This window comes from Tupaia chinensis, unplaced genomic scaffold (genome assembly GCF_000334495.1).
Source record: "Tupaia chinensis unplaced genomic scaffold, TupChi_1.0 Scaffold143933_1, whole genome shotgun sequence".
NCBI lineage: Eukaryota > Metazoa > Chordata > Mammalia > Scandentia > Tupaiidae > Tupaia > Tupaia belangeri.
In genome coordinates this window covers 126,299-148,928 of record NW_006203784.1, presented here as the reverse complement: position 1 = coordinate 148,928, position 22,630 = coordinate 126,299, and the positions used below count along the sequence as shown (strand labels likewise).

At 36.4% G+C, this 22,630-nt stretch overlaps 1 protein-coding gene across 3 annotated transcripts in view; it reads left to right on the top strand.

Annotated features, from left to right (window-relative positions):
- SPOCK3 (SPARC (osteonectin), cwcv and kazal like domains proteoglycan 3) overlaps positions 1 to 22,630 on the top strand; it is a 478,023-nt gene that overhangs the window by 422,202 nt on the left and 33,191 nt on the right. For all 3 annotated transcript variants that reach the window (XM_006165500.2, XM_006165501.1, XM_006165499.1), the window contains one exon: positions 16,500 to 16,619. In XM_006165500.2, coding sequence (XP_006165562.1) covers positions 16,500 to 16,619 — 120 coding nt within the window. The remainder of the gene's footprint in view (positions 1 to 16,499; positions 16,620 to 22,630) is intronic.

Genomic DNA, 22,630 nt, shown 5'->3' with positions numbered 1-22,630 from the left:
AGGTAGAATCTAGTTTAAAAACATGCTGGCAGGGATTCTGGGAAATATTCAAAGTCTTGCCCTACAATACAATAGAGAGCATAAAAGGGGGAAACGTGGCTGAGTTGTGAGCAGATATGGCGTTGAAATTCTTTCAAAACTCCTATGTAGGAGAAGAACTGTAAGAAAATTCTGTGAACTTTCAAAGAAAGAAAATTTTGGAGCAGAAGAAATATATAATTCAAATATAACCTAGGGTCAAGAAATAAAAAGTGTATGTAATCTGGGAAGAAATGCAAATAGCAAGAAGGACGTTTTTCTTCTTATGAATAGAAGAGTTGAAATAGATGAGGGATTTTTTTCTTTTTCGTGCTGTGTGTCCTATTCACACTTTAGAATTGAAGGGGAAACTAACAGAAACCTAGTTTAATCAAAAAGGTATGGTTGCGCACATCACTCACTACTCGACAGAGAGCAATTGTCCTCAGTTCACACCGATGATGAAAATAATGGCACAGAACAGGTTTTAACCAGTGCATATTTACTTTGTTTAATAAATAGCACAGGGTAGGCAACAACACAGAATATAATACATAGCAACAGCATGGTGGAGCTCTCATGATTCCAGGATGACCTTAGGCCATTAGTCATGCTGCACTTGAAATATGCAAGTAACCCAAGTGATGGCAATGAGAGCAGGATGCATCTCAAGTTGTGAATTCATTGGCCATGGTTTCATTTTAGAGTTTAAGCATAGTCAGTCACTGAGCACCATAGCATGTCACACAGTCCCCAGAGAGCTTTATGAGTAGCTTCTTTTCTCCAAGCCCAGTACCTTATGTCACTGTGAATTATACTTAACACTTGAAAAACTCAACAGTGGAGTACAAAGGCTTGGCCTGGCACAGTGAGTGCTTGACTGGATTTTCATTTAGCTTTCATATGGCATCAGTATACTACTAAAACTCCTTTGAGATACTATTGCATTTATCTGAATCTTAATCATAAGACTATATACTTGTAAGACAGGTCAATTCATAGTAATAAACATTAATAATCCAAACAAACAGTTGTTAAAATTTTACTAAAATTTTGTCACATATCTTTCGTAATGTACTCACCTCTCCATACATGTAGGGCCAATAGTATTTAAGGTTTTAGAAATAATATTTTCATGAAAAGTCATGAAAATAACCTCTTCAATTTCATCATTGTTTAACTTAGCTCATTAACATGCAAAATAGAAGCATCATTCCCCATCTGGTGGCAAATCTTCTTAATTACAGGTAAATTGCCTAAGAAATAAACAATTTCCAAGGGGTTGACTTTGTTAAAACAAAACTATTCCCTTATGGAAAACTGGAAAGGAAGATATAAAGCATTCAGCAGTATGTACTGCTTTTAATCAGAGACTTTTATAATTTTTTTTTAGGTCAAGACAAAGACTTGGAACATGTGAAGTACTTTGTGACACTGATATAAGGATATTTCTAATTTGCATTCAAATTTTAAAAAGACATACCTTTAACTGTTTTTATACTGAATATGTACATAGAATTTAAATAACAGTAAAGTGGTAGTTAGGAAAAATATACATACAGTATGGCATAATTAAGGAATTGTTTATTAACATTGTTTTGAAGTACTACTGCTATTCCACAACTCTCAATTACCTTTGAATCTAGTGTAAAGAATATAAATTCATTACTATTTTGTTGCACATGGGCCAGTAAATAGTGTAGTGGTTCCAACACTGGACTCCCATATGGCCAGCCACGATATGAGTCCCAGACAAGTGACTTGACTAGCAAGCCAGGAGCCTGTGCATGCATCCCCAAGATCCCTGGAGGAGAATGGATTGTGGTGTAGCCATCCCCACTGGGGGTGATTTCTCACTTGCCCTCTCACTGTCTCTATCTCTCTCTCTGGCAAGTACACACTCCCATGGCATAAACCTCTTCAAAAATATATATATATTTTATTGCACTTTCTCACAGTCATATTCTAATGCAGTAGTAGATTATGCCTTTTTCTATATGTGGCAAAAAAATTGGTTAAACTATTTAAACAGTATTTATTGTAAAGGAGTTTTTGAAACACGTACTCCTGGTGTTTTATGAACTTGAAAATTAGTCCACTTGTTTGAAGTTTAGATATGTTGCTCTTGCAAAGGAAGTCAGTTTTTATTACTTCAGATGATTGCCAAAAGTACCAACCTTTGAGCTATGACTTCATTTTTACCCAACGGTAATTCTCTTAATGGCTACTAGAATTGATTGTAATAGCAGGGCTCCTATTAATGTTAGGCAAGAGTAAAAGCAGTTCTTGGCAGGTTCCTGAATGGAATTCAACTGATTAAATATGCATTTTTTGATTACTGTCTAACCTTCTATCACCTTTCCTGTCTGTCTTTTGCCATTAAAGATTAATCTGCCAGTCTATCAGATAAAATAATAATCGGAATGGCCCTGCATCACTTTGTCTCATCTATCAAGTCAGATCAGACCATGTAGGCCTTCCATATCCGTGGGATCTGCATCCTCTGTGGATTCACTCAACCTTGAAAATGTGATGTTGTTGGTGATGTGTAATACATAACCAGGGCTTCCATGGTTTAGTTATCATAGGATGGGAGAGTGTTGAGCTGCTTTATGTGAAATCCTTGGTTCTTTGGGTCCAGATCACTAAAATTAGATACCTGTCCCTAGGTGCAAAATAAAGTCACAGCCACAATAAAAGTAGGTAGAAAAGAGAATTTAATAGGAAAGAGAGATTTTAGGAAAGAAGTATATCCAGAAGACCTTTGGGCGGGCAGGTTGCTAGGTAGTGACTGCTGCATTTGAACTGGTTTGGGTGTTATTTTTATTATTAGAGGTGATAATGAATATTTCACAGTGGGAGGTCTGTCATATTATTTATTTCCTTTGTTTGAATTCCTGGGCTGTCTCCTGTGCTTGCGCATCTCTCCCACAGGTGAAGAATTCGATGAATGTGATCACCTAACTGCGCACGCCTAGTGTGAGCCCTGATACTTAATTAGGATAGACTGTCCAATTAGTTTATTGCCCCAGTGGGAATAGGAATGTTGACCAAAATGACTAGTTGGGTCTTTTTGTATTTATGAGGAATGATAAGAGGGAATTTTACAATCATCCTTATGTGTCTTCCTCAAGTACCAAGGAAGAAAAATGATATTTGCCTCACCTTCCCAGCACCAGGGGCTGGGTGGGAAGAAGGCATCTCATGGAAGGTCAGGTTGTAAATCCTGATGAATTGTGATTGATGTGACATGTGTCCTTCTGCTACTCTCTTAGGGCTGCCTGCTCATTACTAGCTAACTGGCTACCACATAGTCAGTACTGAATATATGCACAGTTTCGTTTGTTCTCTTTGTTCTCTAAGCAATGCAACTTGGGACCAGCAGTGTAATGGCTATGTCACTGGACTCCCGCATAGTCCACCATGGTTCCAGTCCCTGACCTGGTGGCTCAAACTCATGCTGGACACATGTGCGTGCATGCACAAGATCCCAAGAGGAGAATGGAGGAGAAGGGATTGCAATTGTGGTGTGGCCATCCCTGCTGGGAGGGGGGTGATTTCTCACTTTCTGTCTCTCTGTCTCCTCTGTCTTTCTGGTGAGTGTATGCGCCCTATAGCAAAAACCTCCCACCCCACCAAAAAAATACAACTTAACAACTATTTACATACAATTTACATTACATTAGGTCTTTTAAATAATCTAGGAAGAATTGAAAGTACAGAGGAGGGTATACATAGACAATATGTAATTGCTGTGCTATTTTATATCATAAGGGACTTGGACCTCTGGATTTTGGTATTTGGGAGGCTCCTGGAACCAATTCCCTGTTGATACAAAGGAATAACTACATTAAATTTTTTTTAAATTTAACTTTATTTATTTATTTATTTATTTTAATTTGACCAGAGAAGGAAAAAGTGAGAGAGAGAGAGAGAGGGAGAGAGAGAGAGAGAGAGAAAGTGCCATCAGGTCCAGGATTGGAACCGCGGTCAGCCATGTGGAAGTCCAGCACCTTTAACCACCACGCCACCTGCCAGCCTATAAATACATTGTTTTTACTTTTTGTCTAGGTGATGATGAAATTAGAATCCACTTGTATAAAAATCTGTTAGGGTGCAATGCTAAGTTTATGAAATATACAAATTATAAAACAAATTATGGTTACCCCAAATCTACCCGAACTACCAAAAGAATATCATAAATGTTAAGAAAAATGAAGAATAGATTTCAAAGATTCATCCATTTACCATTTTACATATATATAATATATGTATATGTATATATATAAAATACATTATATATATATTTTTTTAAGTTTATATATTCTATGAAAAAGAGAGAGGAGACAGAGGGGTAAGACAACACCCTTAGCACAATTTTGTTGCTGCTGTTTATCCCCAGTTTATCTATTCCTTAATCCTGGGCAGGTGCATACCCAGTGTACTCAGGGATATCCAAATCCAGAACTTCCCTGTGTGGCTCAGCTTCATTGAGTCCACTGTTGTCCAGGCCCCCAACTGAGAGTTTTAATGTCTTATTTATTATCAGTGTAGTTGTGTTGTTCAGCTTGAGCATTGCTAAACAAAATGCAGTAGGTGTAATTGAACTTCCCTTTTTCAAGGTGTCACTTCAAATGCATGTACCAGACACATACATATGTACACACATATACATACACACACACACACACACACACACACACACACGCATTTATAGGACATGATTGCCTAGAAGAAAGTAATGTTCTGTGGTAACAAAAAATGAAATTTTAATAATGCTAAATTACTCTTACAAATACATATTGGTTGAAAGCATATCAAACATCTTAATAAACATGCAGAAAATAAATTCGCCTCAGAAATGTTCAGCTCTGTTTTCTAAACTTATCTGACGCTGGAACTCTTTGTCATGAAACAAAATTTAATACTCCACAAAACGTGTGGAGTGTTGCCTTGAGGCTTGTCTCAGAAATGCTGTGGTAGAGGCGACTGTCTCTTCGATGTAAATTTCTCATGCTGGCACTGACTGAAGATAGATGCGTTGTTTCTAGATGCGACATTGTCTATCAAACTTGGAAGAAAATAAGGAATGTGTGATTTTTTCTCTTTATTTTCTTCAGTACATAATTACGAATGATAATTTTCCAGGGAATTGAATGTTTGAGATTGAGTAACACATTACAGGAAAATTTAAAACATGAGGTGAACTTAAAAAATTTAGAGAAAGGAATGGAGTGAAAATACCTGTTTCTTTTAGTGCCAAAACATTGAAATCCATGCATACTGTTTTCATAAGATGTGTTTTCCAAAAACTTTATGAAGATGCTTCATGTATCTGAAAACATATATTTGGGGATAACTTTTTAACACATACAGTGTGAATTTGAGGTAGTTTAAATTGTATACCGTGACACTTAGAATGTCCCCCGGTGCAAGGCATGCCTATTGTTTTAACCTGAATTGTGTCTCCCCTGTTATAGGCAGGGTCTTCAAAAAGTTCATGCAAAATGTTTGTTATAAAAATACTGTATACACTTACAAGCATGTTCTCTGGGTCCTCCAACCTAGTGGAAGGTCCCAGTGCATTTACCCTTTTACCAATGAGAATACTCATAAAACCCTCTTCATCCTATAGAAGCTGCCAGTGAACTCCTCTTTCTCTCAGTTTTACTTATTAGTCATGGTTTTATGGTTTCTTTTCTTTTTTTGTTTTGAATTTTTTGCCATTGGGCATGTGTACTCTCACCGAGGAGAAAGGCAGAGAGAAAAGAGAGATAGAAAGTGAGAAATCATCCCCACGGGGCAATGGCAACACTGCAATCTCTTCTCTGTTCTCTTGGGACTTGGGGGCACATACTCATGAGGTCCATGTGTTTTTCAAGATGCCAGGTCAGGGATTTGAACTTTGGATTCCCCCATGTGAGATCCAGTGCCTTAATCATCATGCCACCTGCTGGCCTGGTTACATGGTTTCTTTAGGAATATGGGGAGCTATTAAAATTAGTGGAATAAGTACCTCTGATTAACTCCATAGTTAATTTGCACTTAGTAGGTTGATAGAACCAGTCTTTTACACATTCAGATGAATTAGCTAAATGTATCTCATTGCTCTTTTCAGAAATACAAATTAGTAATATAACTCCAAGCATGGAATGTTAGTAGGACTTTTTGTTATATTATTATTAAATGTCATAGGTAAGTTCAAGATTCAGTATCATGTTCCATTAGTACAAAAGATCAGTAGCTATGTGAAGTCTCAGACGCATTGATTCAGATGCTGTAGTTTTAAAAGTGTTGGCCCAACCTAATATTCATTCTGTTCCTATCCTCTGGACAGAAATAGATTTATCTCTGTTTTGCAGGACATTAAATATTCCAACAAAGTTTGTCATCTTTAAGACGTTTGCCTGGAATGCCACTCTGTCACTTCATCCTGTCCCTAGTTGCTCCTGCGTTTCATAGAGGCCTTTTTATAACCCAAAATGCCACTGACTGTCAGAATATAATGAATCATGTGTTACTACTGCTCAAATGCCTGCTTGGGCAGTCATCTTTGCAGCATGTACTCTACCGTCTAAGCAAAATGCCTAAGTATAGAACACTTGCAGCTTAGGCTAGGCCTTCAAAAGCAATTTGTGAATCACAAAGTTTCAGATCCACTTGTGAACATCGGTATTCTTCAATGGCTATAGATACTGTAGCTCACTTTTTAATAAAACTGCATGATTTTTAGCAATGCTAAAAATGCATGTGTTCACTTTTAGAATTTATCACTTAAAAATTGTATCATGACTTTAATATACAGCATACTCAGTCTAAAATAATCCTTGGTAAGGAATTAGTCTCTAACATATATGTGTACATGTTTCTGGGGGGGAGGGAGTCATGTGTATGTATGTTATTTGTCAGAAGATTGGAGCCCACCTTACCTGATTCTTTACTTTCGTTCAGCAGAAACATGCGTACTATATTACAATAGGATCTACTCTTTAACTGTCTGTCTAGGACAGTACCTGAAGGAATTTTTAAGAATGAAAGTTTAAAACTGTTCACCCTGTTCTGGACTGCATTGTATATGCATTTTTCTCTTAAATGCAATTATGTTTGTGTATGTCTTCATATGCATGTATGTATCCATTTATCAATATGTTCTTTAAATATGCAATTTCTTTTCAATTACTAGAAAAATCTTCTAGAAAAGTGCTAAAGTCTGTTATGGGTTGTGTTCCTTCAAAATTCAAGTGTTAAAATGTTTTATTTGAAGAGTATTTTGTCTGAGGGTATGCACACTGGCCAGAGAGGGAGAGAGAACAACACAGTGAGAGAGAAAGTGAAAATCAACCCCCAGGGGGATGGCCAAATTGCAGTCCCCTCTCCTTCATTCTCCTCTTGAGATCTTGAGCATGCATGCACACACACCCTGCGTGATTTTCAAGCCACTGGGTCTAGAACTTGAACCACAGTGATCCATTTGGGAGTCAAGCAATCTAACTACTACATCATCTGTTCATCCCCATATGTTAAAATTATAATCTCTAGGACTACCAGATGGTATAATGGTTACATGACTGGACTCCCATGGAGTCGACTGTGGTTCAAGTCCCAGATCCAGCAGCTTAAAACTCACACTGGGCATATGTGCATGCATGCCCAAAATCTCAAGAGGAGAATGGAGGAGAAGGGATTGAGGCATGACTATACCCCTAGGGGGTGATTTCTTACTTTCTCTCTGTATCTCTAGTGAGCACACGTGCCCTAAAACAAAAATCTCTCTCTTAAAAAAATATATATGTGTGTTATATATACATGTTATATACATGTCATATATGTCATATGTGTATATGTGTGTATATATTTGTGTGTGTGTGTGTATGTATGTATAAAACCCCCAAAGCCATGGTATTAGGAGATGTGGCCTGTGAATGAGATCAGAGCCCTTATAAGGAGCCCCAGCAGGAAGCTTCCTAGCCCTTCCTCTACATGAGGATGCAAAAAAAGACAGCCATCTAGGAAGAGAGTCCTTGTCAGAAACCAAGTCTGCCAAAACTTTTGCAGTGAACTTTGCAGCCTCCTGAACTGTAAGGATTTTTTCTTGTCTATAAGGAGCCCAGTCTGTGGTATTTTGTTATGACCATCCAAACAGGCTAAAGCAATGAGTTTCTGTTGATCAAGCCAGAGATGTTCTGATCATTTTTTTGGTTGAGCCTATAATATTCTTGTTCCTTTGATCATTTTGTAACACCTTGACTGTGGGCTTATGAATTTTCTCATAAATTCTTTATCTGTTGATTTTTATTGGAGAATACTCTCTTTAACTTATACCCGCTAAATGTTCAGCATCATTTGCTTGTTAGCTAGGAAATGTTCTATTATTCTCTCATTTATATTTTCTATATATCCTTTTTTTTGTAATGCAAGAAATTGAAGAATGTGTTTTTAAATGTGCTTTATTACAAACATTCAGACTATGCTCCACATTAGAAATATAATTAATAATTGAATAGAATATAGAAACTACTATTTACTATAAAGCTTCATGAATATATTCCTGGAAAAAATCAGGGATCTTTCTCTTTTTCTAGGTTTCATTTATTAATCATTGTAAGGTATTCAGTAGGTTACACATACTATATTCATTTTTAGTTAAATTATTCTGGATAAATAGGTAATTTATGGGATCAGCAGATGGCATGATGGTTAATTTGCTGGACTGCCATGTAGTCCACTGCAGTTCAAGTACCAGTCCCAGCAGCTTAAAACACACCAGGCACTTGTGCATACATGCCCAAAATCCCGAGAGGAGGATGTAGGAGAAGGGATTGTGTAGCCATCCCCCCTGGGGGGGGGTGTGATTTCTCACTTTCTGTCTTTCTGAATCTTTGACAAGTACACACATCCTCTAACAAAAATTCTCTCTTAAAAAAATTGGTAATTCATGCCATTTATACTGTGTTTATACTGGAGAACTTTGTGTGACCTTCATTACATTTGTTTAAACTGATACATATCTATACTACTTCATTTCCTGAAAATGAATTATAAATTAATTATATATAAAACAATGCCCATTTTAAATATGTTAAAATATTTTAATTTCAAAGTTTGTATATTACATAAATAAGTTGTCTGTATGTACCGGAAGCCTGTAAATGTGACCCGGTAACATTTCTAAGGGTTTTCAAAAGACATAATAAGCTGTATCAATACTTTTTGAATAAAAATTTACCCTAGTTTGTTTTTATAAACACACAGACTGGAAATAACATGTATTCTTGGAATACAATATTTATTGTGAGAATTTTTAACAGGTTTATGACATATTAATATAATGACATTTTAAATCTACTAGGTAATCTTTTGTCAAATACTTTAACAACCTAGGAAAATTATGTTTTAACATAATGCAAAGGAGTAAGGATAAACATCCTTTGTCTGAAATAATCCAAGTTATATAAAATATGCTTAACAGATATTCACAATTAATATTGCATCATTGTGAAAGTCATGATGCATTTTTGATAGAGAAACATAGAAAAACTTGTCATGACTTCCGATCTAATATTTCACCTGTGGCTACTTATATATGAAATATGTTTTTTTCACATTTATTCTTGTTAATAACAAAATTGGCATCTCTTACTTTGTTAATTAGGAAAAAATGTTTTAGGACCAGCAGGTCACATGGTGATTAAGGTCCTGGATCCCACATGGCTGACTCCATGATTCTTGTCCCAGATCTAGTGGCTTGAAAATGTTCTATGCACAAGTACATGCATGCACAAAATCCCCAGGGGTGGGGAATGGAGGAGAAGGAATTGCAGTGTGCTCATCCCTCTGAGTTTGATTTCTCATTTAATCTCTCTCTCTCTCTGGTGAGCACACATATTGCAAAAATCAAAAGAAAATAAGTTTTCTTAATTTTCTACAGGGTTTCCATATTTACAATGCTCTTGCTTCAGTCTCACAAGAAACCGTGACTACAGGTGAATACCACTGTACCGGCTTTTGAGGATGAGGCAGGAGTTGAACATGGTCCTCCCATGTGGCCTCAGCTTGCTAAGTAGCAGTGTCAACCAGCATGTGCTACCATCATGTGCTACCATAGCTGCCCAAAAATGAATTTTGAAAACTGTTATAGAATAGTTTTTAAAAAGTTCTCGTCATTCATGTAATGTGAGCTAGAGTTTAAAATTTCTAGAAGCTAGATGACTTACAAATGGCCTTGTGAATTACAAAATAAAACAATAATTGTGGAATATCAGAGCCTAGAAAAAGGAGGTAAAGATTCCTCGAAGGTTATGATAAGCTAAAAGTTACACACACACACAAACTGAAAGACTTATTTGAGATTATGTAAATTCATCTCTTAGTTACATATTTGAAACCAGTTTATCTGAATGTGGATTTAATAAAAGATCACATAAGGCAAATACCGAAAGCTTTGTGAAAAAGTCATTCAGAAATATGGAAATCTGTGTCATTTATTCATCAGTAGTTATTTAATGCATGTACCTAGTACAGCTAGATATAAAAAAGGAGGATAATTCAAGAATGTATGATTGCCTATAGCCCAATAATTTAAAGCAGAGTCCAATAAGTAATAAAATTCTCTAGTCATCTTCAACTTGAAATAAGCATTGTGTTGTTCAAAGTCATTGTGCCATTCAGAGCCATTTTTTAGTTTTTTGGGTTTTTTTTTGGTCCATGTAATGGGAGCATACATAGGAGTTGACATTGACAGACAAATTTCTTAGACTTTTTCTGGTGTAGTAGACTTGATCTGGCAAGAAAATGATCACATCAAAGCAAACTTAAGCTATTCTCTCTTTAGAGTTAAGTATCTTCTGCAAGGTTTCAATTGTATCACACTCACATTATCAACTTAGTCCCATTAGGATGTAAAAATAAAATTTTAGACAAAATAAGTTTTAGCAGAGTTTAATTGAACAAAGGGTGATTAGAATCTGGCAGCCTCCAGAAAGACTTCTAAGGAATTCTGGGTAGCCTCATGGTCAAGTGATATTTATGGGCAGAAAAATGACAGCAACAAATGCAAGAAAGTAAAGTGACAATAGAAGTGAAGGAATGAGGTAGAGAAATAATTGAATTGTTTATAGCTCAGTGTTAGACTGAATGAATAGTCTAAACGATGGTAAAAGATGGCTTTCTGTGATTGACTAACGTGTGGCTACTGTGATTGGGTGTAATTTAACAACTCGCTAAGGAAACAGACTAATGTGTGATTTTCCTTTGTCCCTAGGGAATCATACATGAGAGTACGGCAGCCATTTCTGGCCAAAATAGTTTCATTTAACAAAGGAAACTATTAGAATCTCCATTCTTTAGATTGTTGGAGAGGGGTGATGGAAAATATGCTTATTTACCAACAATGATAATGTTTCATTTTCTTAACTCACAGAAAATCAGACACTTAGGGAAATTCTCCCAAATAATTTGTGAGGGAAAAAATACCATATTATGTTCAGTATTTTATGGAATGCAAATTCAATTTCATTGAGTTTGTTTAAATCATTACATTCCTATCCTACTTTGATTCGTCATTCATTGCATAAGATAATTATTTTCTACCATTTAGAAAAAATGAATGATGATCCAAGAAAAGCTTCAGAAAACTATAAATCAAGCTTAACAGGGATAGAGTCAGTTTGCTAACCGTACTGTTAAAAGAAAACCTATAAAATTCTGGTCCAACCATAGTGTCATAGGCGATAGGATACTCTTGCTCAGTGCTGGAGACTGAGTGGGAAGGTCTGGGGTTGGATCCTGGGTTGACCTAAACATACTCAGTGAGACTGCAAGTCGTATATTCCGGCTGGCAGCTGGAAGGCTAGGGTTGTATCATGACATGGCAAGACCCTACTGGGGCTTCCTCCCTCTCTCATTCTCTCATGAAAGAAATGTTTTATTGTTGTTTTTTAAAACCTTATGAAATTCTTCCAAGGACAATGCACAGTTGAGCCAGCTCCTTGCACGGAGGTTACGTGCTGTGCATTGGGAGCCAGATCATTCATGACTGATCACAGTCCCTGAAGCAATCGCTTGAAAACATTCATAATGTGTGTGCCTGTAGCCCAAATGTGGACCAGATGGAGAAATGACAGAGAAGGGATGAAGGACCACATCCTATGGAGGAGTGACTTCTCCCTCTCTCTTTTTATGTCTCTGTCTAACCAACTCATGCACCCTCTGACAATTAAAAAAAACAAGTTTTGTCCTCTAGAGATGTGTTTTGCTAATATTGAACATCTCTGTAGTGACGATCATCTCATATTTCTAATCATGAATTACTAAAATGGAAGTTTAAAAAACTTTAAGGGGAGCAATGCTTGACTTGTTCATTGTACAGTGGCGTTTGCTACTTTCGTTCATTTCTTTTGAGAAAAACAGAGGTGGTTTGTTGTAGTGATTAACACTTTGGATTCTGAAGTCTTTCTGGATTGAAAACTCAGCTCTGTTGTTCATCTGTCTGACCTCAAGCAAATTCTTCAGTTCTCTAAGTCTCAGTTTCCTAATATTTTTAAGTGGAAATGATAGTGATATATACCTCGTAGAGTTTTTATGAGAATTAACTCTATTACTGTGCAAAAGGTAGTTATAACAGTAAATATGCACTGTTAACTGCTTTTATCACTATTATTACAATTATCACAAGATTCTTCTCTTTTATTCTTTCTTTAAAGAATTATTTTATTTAACTTTATTTATTTTCATTTGACTAGAGAGGGACAGAACAAAAGAGAGCGAGGGAAGAGGAGGGAGAGAGAGAGAAGCAGAGAGAGAAAGCAAAGCCACCAGGTCCAGGACTCAAATCACACTCAGCTCTGTGGGAGTCCAGCACCCTTAACCACCAGGCCACTTGCCAGTCACACTTTTATAAAGACATTTTAAGTCTTATTTATTTATTTACTCACTTAGTGATAAAGAAAGAGACAGATACGCCAAGGGGTCCTCAGACCATGATCCTCCCCAGACTCAGTTTGCCCCAATCTCAGGCATCTGGGAGCACTTCCTGAGTGCTAGGGAGGTTCTGGGATGTGAACCCCCTTTCCTACGTAGGTCTAGTTGTGTTAACACTGTAGTTTGTGAAGAAAACATAAGATAGAAAAAGTTAACCAAAATTCATTTTTTAAATATTTGTTTATACAGGGTGATGCACTAACATGGTTTACCTCTTAAAAGTATAAATTTGCACATACTGAAATGAGTCCTGTGTCCTTGCATCCCTTGCCATGACTCAGTTGTCACTGTAGAGATGACAATGTGTCACTATCTATGTAAATTTTAGAGACATATTAGATTTATATAAGGCAAAGCATTTTTTCTTCCCTTTTTATAAAAATGGAAGTATATCAAACACACTTTTCTGCTCTCTACCTTTTTCACCAAAAGCTATATTTTAGTTTTAGTTACATTTCAGTACCCAATGCATTTCTAACTTTATTAATAATTTATAGAACTTCATTGGATGGATATACTTGATTAACAGGCCACTTTGGATAGAGTTTTATATCTAATCAACTTGCTATATAAAAATGTGCTGAATAGGGACCAGTAAATGGCATAATGGTTACTTCACTAGACTCCTACATAGTCAACCACAGTTCAAGTCCTGGACTGTCGCTTCAAACGACGACGCTGACAAGGTCTTCTCCGGAACGCTTTATTACCCCAGGCTTCTTACAGTCTTCTTCCTTCTCCCTCCTTCTTTCTCCCCAGCCTTCTTCTTCCTTCTTTCTCCCCAACCTTCTCCCTCCACAGCCTTCTCCCTCCTAGCCCACCCGGGCTCCCTATATATCCGTCCCGTGAACCAGTCCTCTTTTGCCACCAGGCAAGCACTGATAGGCTGAGGCAGTGCCTACGCGTTCCGGAACAGGAACGATAACCAAATATGGGCTTGTTTATGTAGAGGTCTGGGTGCTCTCGGATCCATGTTAGGGCGGGGGCCCTCCACACTGGACCCCTGGCAGGGTGCTTATGTATGTGTGCCCAAAATTCCTAGAGAAGAATGGAGGAGAAGGGATTGCAGTGTGGCTATGCCCCCGGAGGGACAGTGATGTCTTTCTTTCTGTCTTTCTGTCTCTCTTCATCTCTCCAGTGAGTACATGGGCCCTATAGCAAAAATCTCCCTTAAAAAAAAAAGTGCTGAATAAATAATATTACACAATTTAAATTAATGCATTTATGTACATAAATATTTGCTTAATAAATTTTTAAAAAGAAAATTGCTAGGTCAAGGGTTAAATGGACTTTTAATTATTTTAAATAGCTTGTAAATGTTTATTTTTTAATGTTAATAAATGAAAGGAAGTGTATTACATATAATTCAAAAGGAAAACAGAGACGAATGGTAAAAATAAGGTTTCTTCAAATCATTTCCTTCCATTTTTTTCAGTTCCCCTAACTGGAGGTAGTTGTTATGGACTTCATCTACATCTTTCTAGAAATATGTGGTATTTACATAAGCATGTAGAAGAGTTCTTCGGTGGGTTTTTCTTTTCCTCTGCATACCCATGTATGGGGAGTCAAAGACCCTGCCTAGATATTGGTTTAAACAGAGATACCAGATTAGCATGTAACCATTCCTATCAGGAGCGAACCATTTATTGCCTTATCACTCATTCTCAGCCACTATGGATAAAATCAGTAAAAGTGTTGATTTATTGACTTTCATTATAACTTATTGTTTTCCTTGGATGAAAGGCTGTTGATGAATTCTAGGCATTGCTCTGTCCCTGGCCAAGAATTTTTAGACCTATTACCATCTGCCTCTACACCTGGCATGCAGTGTGCACTCTGAAATCCCCCAGGCCATCTTCCCAGTAATTCCCTCCACGTCTGTCTTCTATCTTTTATTTTTATTTGTGTCTCAGCTCTTCTCTTTCTTGGATTTCTCTGTGGTATATCACATTATCCAGTAGATTCCAGGTAAAAGATTATATGAGTGGTGAGTCTTTTAGATCTTAGATATTTAAAAATGTCTTTAGCTTACTCTCCAACCGGATTGTTCTGGATACAGGATTCTTATTTAGAAATATAAAATTTCCCACTCACTCCTGCTTTTCGATGTTGTCATTGAAAAATTGGAAGGAATTCCAACATTTTATCCTCTGTTCATGACAGTACCGTTTCCCATGGAACTACATAGAACTTCTTTTTGTCTCCAATGTTCTGAAGTTTTACAGTGATTTGCTAATGTGAGTCATTACTATACTGGGTACTGAGAATGACTTTCAAGTCTAGGATTTTGTTTCCTTTGTGCTAGGAATTTGTCTGAATTGAATTATGTTACACCACATTATATGAAGGGCATTCAAAAACTTTGTGGAAAAGTAGAATTATAGTTTATGTTGTTGGGGCAAAATATATTCCAAATTTCATGGATAGTTTTTTTCTGACATTTATTTTTCCATGAATTTTCAGGAAATTGCTTTTATTGGATTAAACTAGATAGAAATAGCATCCACTCATAAGTGTGAATTCCTACATATACTGGACCTACTGATGAAGAATTACAAATCATGACATTGTAGTTCTAATAGGTGTTGACAATGATAAGGGCATACTATTCATTTTGGATTTTTAGCCCTTTATTTTCTCAGATAACCCTTTCCCTGGCCATGAAAAAGTGACTTCTCACATTAATAATATGATTCACTTTGTGTTGGTGTTAACAATAAGAATCCCCAACTAATATGCTGGTGAGGAGTGGAAATCAAATACTAGCAGTAATAATCCTTTAGTAACTAAATGTTCCTGTGGGGCTGGATGGTGGCATAGTAGTAAAACATGGTGCTTTGCAAGGCAGTCCTTCATGAAAAGGCTCCCAGTTCAAGTCCAGAGACCTCCCTGAGTACACTGGGCAGACAGTGGAGCTGGCTGAAGGCTGCTGGTAGATTGTGGTGTCAGGACACAGTAGGTAGTAATCTCCTCCTCTCCCTCTCTCTCTCTCTCACTTGAGAAATAAATAATTTTAAAAAGCTAAATTTGATCATTATGTTATTCATGAAGCACATACTTATTTTTGGACTTGAAAAAGCAAAAATATAGGACCAGCAGTTAGCGTAGTGGCTATGTCGCTGGACTCCCACGTAGTCAACCAAGGTTCGAGTCCCGGATCCGGTGGCTTAAACTCATGCCAGGCGCGTGTGCGTGCGTGCCCAGGATCCTGAGAGGAGAATGGAAGAGAAAGGTTTGCGACGTGGCCAACCCCCCTGGGAGGGTGATTTCTCGCTTTCTGTCTCTCTGTCCCTCTCTGTCTGTCTGGCGAGCGCACATGCCCTCTAGCAAAAACCTCTCCAAAAAAGAAAAAAAAAAAAAAGGCAAAAATAAAATAAGTCACTATAATTCCTTTTTATTCTGGTTGTTGTTACCTGTCAGGTTATTGGAAATAATATAAGAAGTAGTATTGACATTATGCTATGGTATTATTAAAGATTAATAGAGTTTCTCTTTGTTTTTAGCATGTAGTGACCTGGAGTTCAGGGAAGTGGCAAACAGATTGCGGGACTGGTTCAAGGCTCTGCATGAGAGTGGAAGCCAAAACAAGAAGCCAAAAACGTTGCTGAGGCCGGAGAGAAGCAGTAAGATTTCTAAATTTGATAACTGTTACTAATTTTGCTGTGAAATTTTATTTCTATTAAATCACTTAGAACAAAGCACATATTTTAGTTTTTATCCTTTACTTAGATGCTGAACAAAAATAAGAACATTGTTATTACTCCCAAGCACACCTGTATTATTTAGCAAGGAAATAAAGCGTTTGAATAACTCGATGATTAGTGGGAAAGGGAATGCCTCCTCAGAGACCATTTAAGTCTGAGTTGAATAGAAAGAAAAGGAGGGGCTAGCAGGTGGTGTAGTGGTTAAGGCACTTGAGTCCCACATGGCCAACTATGGATCAGGTCCCATACCTGGCAGCTTGAAACTCATGCCAGGCATGTGTGTGTGTACATACCCAAAATCAAGAGAGGAAAATGGAGGAGAAGGAATTGTGGCATTAATGATCGGCTTCCTGGCTGGGACTTGAGCCCTGGTCAGCCATGTGGAAGTCCAGCAGTTTAACCATTTCACCATCTGCTGGTCCTATGAGCCACATTTCTTAGCTGACATGAATTAGCCTCAGTGTACAGCTCCTAACAAAATCATGTCATGAAACAACACTATTGTCTACAATCTCCATTTCCTAAAATATCTTACTTGCTTTTTCTTACTGTGGAATTTTCTCTATTTAAAGGAAATGGTCATTTATTTCATCCATGAGTAATAGAGAGACACAGAGGGAAGAAAAGAGGGAGGGAGGGAAGGAGGGAGAAAGAGAGGGAGGCAAAAGAGCATACACACCTTAGAGTCTTGATGCTGCTATCCAGCCTTGGCCTTCAGCAGACCTGGATCGTGGGCAAGCTAGTGTTCAGCATTCTCAGGGAGGACTATGTACATGAACCAGAAACCATCCCACAGGGGACTGCCTCACAGGGCTTTATACTTCACTGCTGAGCCACTGTCTAAACCCACTCATTGAGGAATTTTCTACAACTCTAAACTTTGGTTGCAATGAATCTCATTTGTATCCGTAAAGAATTTAACACAAAATTGGAGTTAAGCTACACTTTCTATTGAAAGTATTTCTATTGAAAGTATTTAGATGAATTAAGATCTTTTGTGAACTAATAAAATATGGGGGAAAATGTTACATCACTTTACCTGGAAAAAAAAAAAAGAAGAAATGCAATTAAGCTATTACCTTTATATAAAATAGTTGTCTTGGAATGTAAGATGACTGTGCTTGGGACCAGCAGTTAGCGTAATGTCTATGTGGCCGAACTCCCATGTAGTTGACCGCTGTTTTAGTCCTGGATCTGGTAGCTTAAACTCACGCTGGGTGCATGTGCATATATGCCCAAGATTCAGAGAGGAGAACAGAGGAGAAGGGACTGCAGCATGGCCATACCCGCTAAAGGATTATTTCTAGCTTTCTATCTCTCTGTCTCTCTCTGTCTTTCTGGTGAGCACATGTGCCCTATAGCAAAAACCTCCAAAAAAAAAAAAAAAAAAGATGACTGTGCTTATTATGCTTATATTTTTTATGAATTTCAGAAAGAAATTATAGTATTTTCCTTATAGGAAAATTTCTTAGTTTTATCTTTGAATGTATTGACTATAAATTTTAGTTAGCTGTTATTTTTTGATGTCATTGAAATTGTTATGTATAATGCTCCTGTATTTATGAAGAAAATATGTCTGAAATGGGGGAAAAGGTTTCTTCCATTCCTTTGCATATTAATTTTTTTAAAAGTCATATCCACAGATGTCTCTCCATCTTCATACTTAAATATTTTTATTGCTTCTCACAGATTCTCCTTTGAGTTGAGTTCAGACTAATGATCCCTCTCAGATTTTGAGATAGATACAAGGGGATCTTTTAGAGCACTCAGCAGAGTGCCTGGTTAATTGTACACATTCATAAATATCATTTCCCTTTCTAGCTTTTTCTTTCAAGAAATTCCATGAAACTCTTAAAATAGTAGATTAATTATAAGAAGAGCTTTGGAGCTGATTATCTTTGCAAAGTAAAGGAATAGTGGGCCATAGAATTATTTACATGACTTGAAGGAGTCAGGGACCAACTAGAAGTAAGTTTCCTAAAGGAAGTTATTCACTAGAATAAATATGACAAATCCATAGATGAGAAATGTCTGACTCTCTCAAATCCTCAGATCTTCACACCCTCTGGAAGAGTCCCTCTCTAACTCCAGGTTTAACTTGGGAACTTTGAACATATGCTCTGCATCTCCTTTCTGTTCTTATTATTTTCTTCTTAGGATTTATTTCTATCAAAAGTAATGACAATCTACTTTTTTGTTCTCCCTTTCTTCTCATTAGACTATTGTAAACTCAGTAAAGTCAGAGGTCTTTATTCACCACTGTATTTCTAGAGCTTAAAATAAAGTTTGACACTTAGTATTCACTAAATAGAAATGAATGGAATTAATAAATAAGTGAAGCAGAGAAACAATCAATATACTAGATGGTGTGGTTATACCATAATTTAATCAATTGATTGGTGCCATAGGAATGATTATTTACTTAACTCATTTTTTTTCTCCATGATAATTAATGCTATCATTAGTTTTTTTGCTTTTCTTTCTGTAACAAAGATTCTGAACTGTGGAAGTAATGGGTCAAAATATCTATGTATTTTACAAATGATAATACAAAATATCTATGTATTTTACAAATGATAATAGATGTTACCAGATTCTTCTGCAGAAAGCTTAGGGCATTCCAAATTTTTACTGGCAATATATGAGAATAAATTTTGCCTGCATCTGTTCCAACAAAAATTATTACCATTCTTTTTAACTTTTTTATTCTGATGAGTATGGTATTAGATTTCATTGTTAATTTATACTCCTTTTATTATTAGGAATTTGAGCACAAGATATAACTTTTGTACATCAAAATGAAACAAAATTAAAAGCTACATCAACTATGGCTTTCATTACAATTGTCTTTAATCCAATACTTCTATTATTTTTGGTAATTTTTGTCTTATGTGTTACTTGTTCTATTTTTTTAGAACATATGAATATATTTCTGTTTTAATAATAAACTATACTTTTTCTCATTGTATTTGTTAAGCTGTAGCGTACTTCCTGCTTTTTAGCACCAGTATCACCTTATTTGATGGCGGTATTACCTACTCTTTCATCCAATTATATCACATTTGCATGATATCCCTGCTAATATTCATTATAAATCTTTCTTAATTATTTAGACTTAAATGTCTTTCTTATAAATACCCATAGTTGAATTTTTATATTTTTAGTATAACAGTAAGCAGATTTTGGGGTTTTCTTATGTGTTTTAATAATTAGGGACATGGTAGCAATATAAAGCACAGGAAAATATTCCGATAAGATACAGAATATATCTTTTAAGTATATTACACAAAAGACAAAGAAAAATGTATTTTATAATCTTTTATTAAAAGCAAACCAAAAGTTAATGAAAATTTTGTCATTTTTAAGAAAGGGAGAAAAATCAAATTTTAATTTTAATTTGATTTTTAGTATAATGTTTGATGATTATTTTTTGAATGCCTTCTATAAAGAAGATTTAAATGTATACACTGGGCATGACAAATAATGTTTGGGGTAAACTTCTTTTATAATTATTTTTATCTTTTTAGGCTTTTGTCTTACAGAATTTTTGTGCAATTAGTCATTACATTTCAGGACAAAGCTGTATTTTTTTTTTTTGGGGGGGAGAGGTTTTCGCTATAGGGTGTGTGCGCTCGCCAGACAGACAGAGAGAAACAGAGAGACAGAAAGCAAGAAATCAGCCCCCAGGGGGGATGGTCACGCCACAATCCCTTCTCCTCCATTCTCCTCTCGGGATCTTGGACACGCACGCACACGCGCCTGGCGTGAGTTTTAAGCCACCGGGTCCGTGACGCGAACTGCGGTCGACTATGTGGGACTCCAGCGACATAGCTAATTGCTGGTTCCCAAAGCTGTATTTTTTAACCTAGTGATATTTTATATACTTCACAAACAAAATTATCTTATACCATTATTTTTGTTTAGTATTTATTATATATAATTTTTTTCTTTTGTAATTTGCCAGAGGTCATGTTTGCTCATCAGAGAGAGGTAGAGAAAGAAAACCCCCGCCTGCACCAGTGTGAACACATCACAATCCCTTCTCTTCCATTGTGAGCACCCTTACACACAAGCCTGGCATGTTTTCAAGCTGCTGGAGCCAGGATTCAAACAATGCTGTGCAACTTTTGGGATCTAACTTCTTTAGTCACCAGACCACGGAGCTAACCCCTATATAATTTTTAATGACAGTTTTTTTTTTAACCACTTATTTAGAGAAAACTATGAAATAGATCATTATAAACTATTATGTATCAGATTTTATAGATGAGAAGAGTGTGAATATACATACTATATTTTATTTACTCTACAATTCTGCATAATACCTTTTTTCTTTTCTCTCTTTTTTTTTTTCTTTTTTTTTGAGAGGTTTCTGTTACAGGGCGCGTGTGCTTGCCAGAAAAACAGAGAGAGACAGAGAGACAGAAAGCGTGAAATCCCCTTCCCCCTAGGGGGATGGCCACGCCACAATCCGTTCTCCTCCATTATCCTCTTGGGATCTTGGGCACGCACACACATGTGCCTGGCTTGAGTTTAAGCCACCACATGGAGTCCAGTGACATAGCCATTATACTAACTGCTGGTCCCCTTTTTTCTTTTTTTAGATTTGCTATAGGGCACATGTGCTTGCTAGAGAGAGACAGAGAGAGGAGGAGAGAGGCAATGTGAGAAAGCACCCCCCCGGGGGGGGTTGGGAGGGAGCATGGCCACCCCAAAATCTCTTCAGTATTTTGTGCATGCCCACACATGTACCTGGCATAATTTTCAAACCCCATTAGTGACTCAGACTGTGGGGTTAGCCATGTGGGATTCAGCACCTTAACCTCCATGGCACCTGCTGGCCCCTAGTATATCTTTTTAATGTGGCAAAAATAAATATGCTTATTAACAAACCGTACTATATACAATTTTCCTAAACCATAAAAATAAGAGACAAAAGCTACCAGGTGGCATGTTGATTGAGGCACTGGGTTCCCATATGGCTGACCATGGTTCAATCATGCCAGCATGCCAGACCTGGCAGCTTGAAAATCACTCCAGGCATATGTGTATGCCAAAATCCCAAGAGGAGAATGGAGATGAAGAAATTGTGATGTAGCCATCTCCCCTGGGAAGTGGTTTCTCACTCTCGCTCTTTCTGTCTCTCTCGAAGAAGCACGCACACCCTGTCATAAAAATGTTAAAAAAAAAATAAAAGAGGCACAGTAGTATATAAATTTTAAAGAATGCTTTAGTGTTTTGTCTTTTTTAGAAATGATCTAAATATTAATGAATATTAATTAACTTGATCTAACATTAACTTTAAGGGTTTATATTACTACAATTTCTTGCATATTATTTCTAAGTTGGCTTATTTAAAACATCATCAGCGTTGAAATAACATTTGTCTTCTGAAAATTTAATTTGATTAAAGATAAATGTGCGTTTGGTTTTATAACGCCAAATATGTAGTATATGTTGAAACTAATGCAATTAGTATACCTTTATAAATTTAGGAAAACACATGTTCAGATAAAATAATAATGTATCCTGTATTATACTTAAGCTGATAACTTTAAAGCCATGCATTTTTATTATATAAACAATATTAGACTAGTCTTTTTTTTTTCAAAATCTATTTAAATGTTCAAAACATTTGGTTTATTCTTAGTAAAAATACTTTCTAAAGTATAAGATTTTTATAGATTCTAGAAATTGTATTAATATGTAATTTATATAACCACTTATTTATCTACTAGTTAATCAACATAGAGTTTTCCTTGAGAGAGTTTGCAATTTAATTTGGTAATACCATTTGAAGGTAAAAGAAATAGCACAGTTAATACATAAAAACATACAAGCGTATGTGTGCACACATGCCCTAGTCCTGTTGGAAGAGAAAGGTCTATATCACTTGGTACCTGTACCCCTGAATACCCATTTGACTGAGG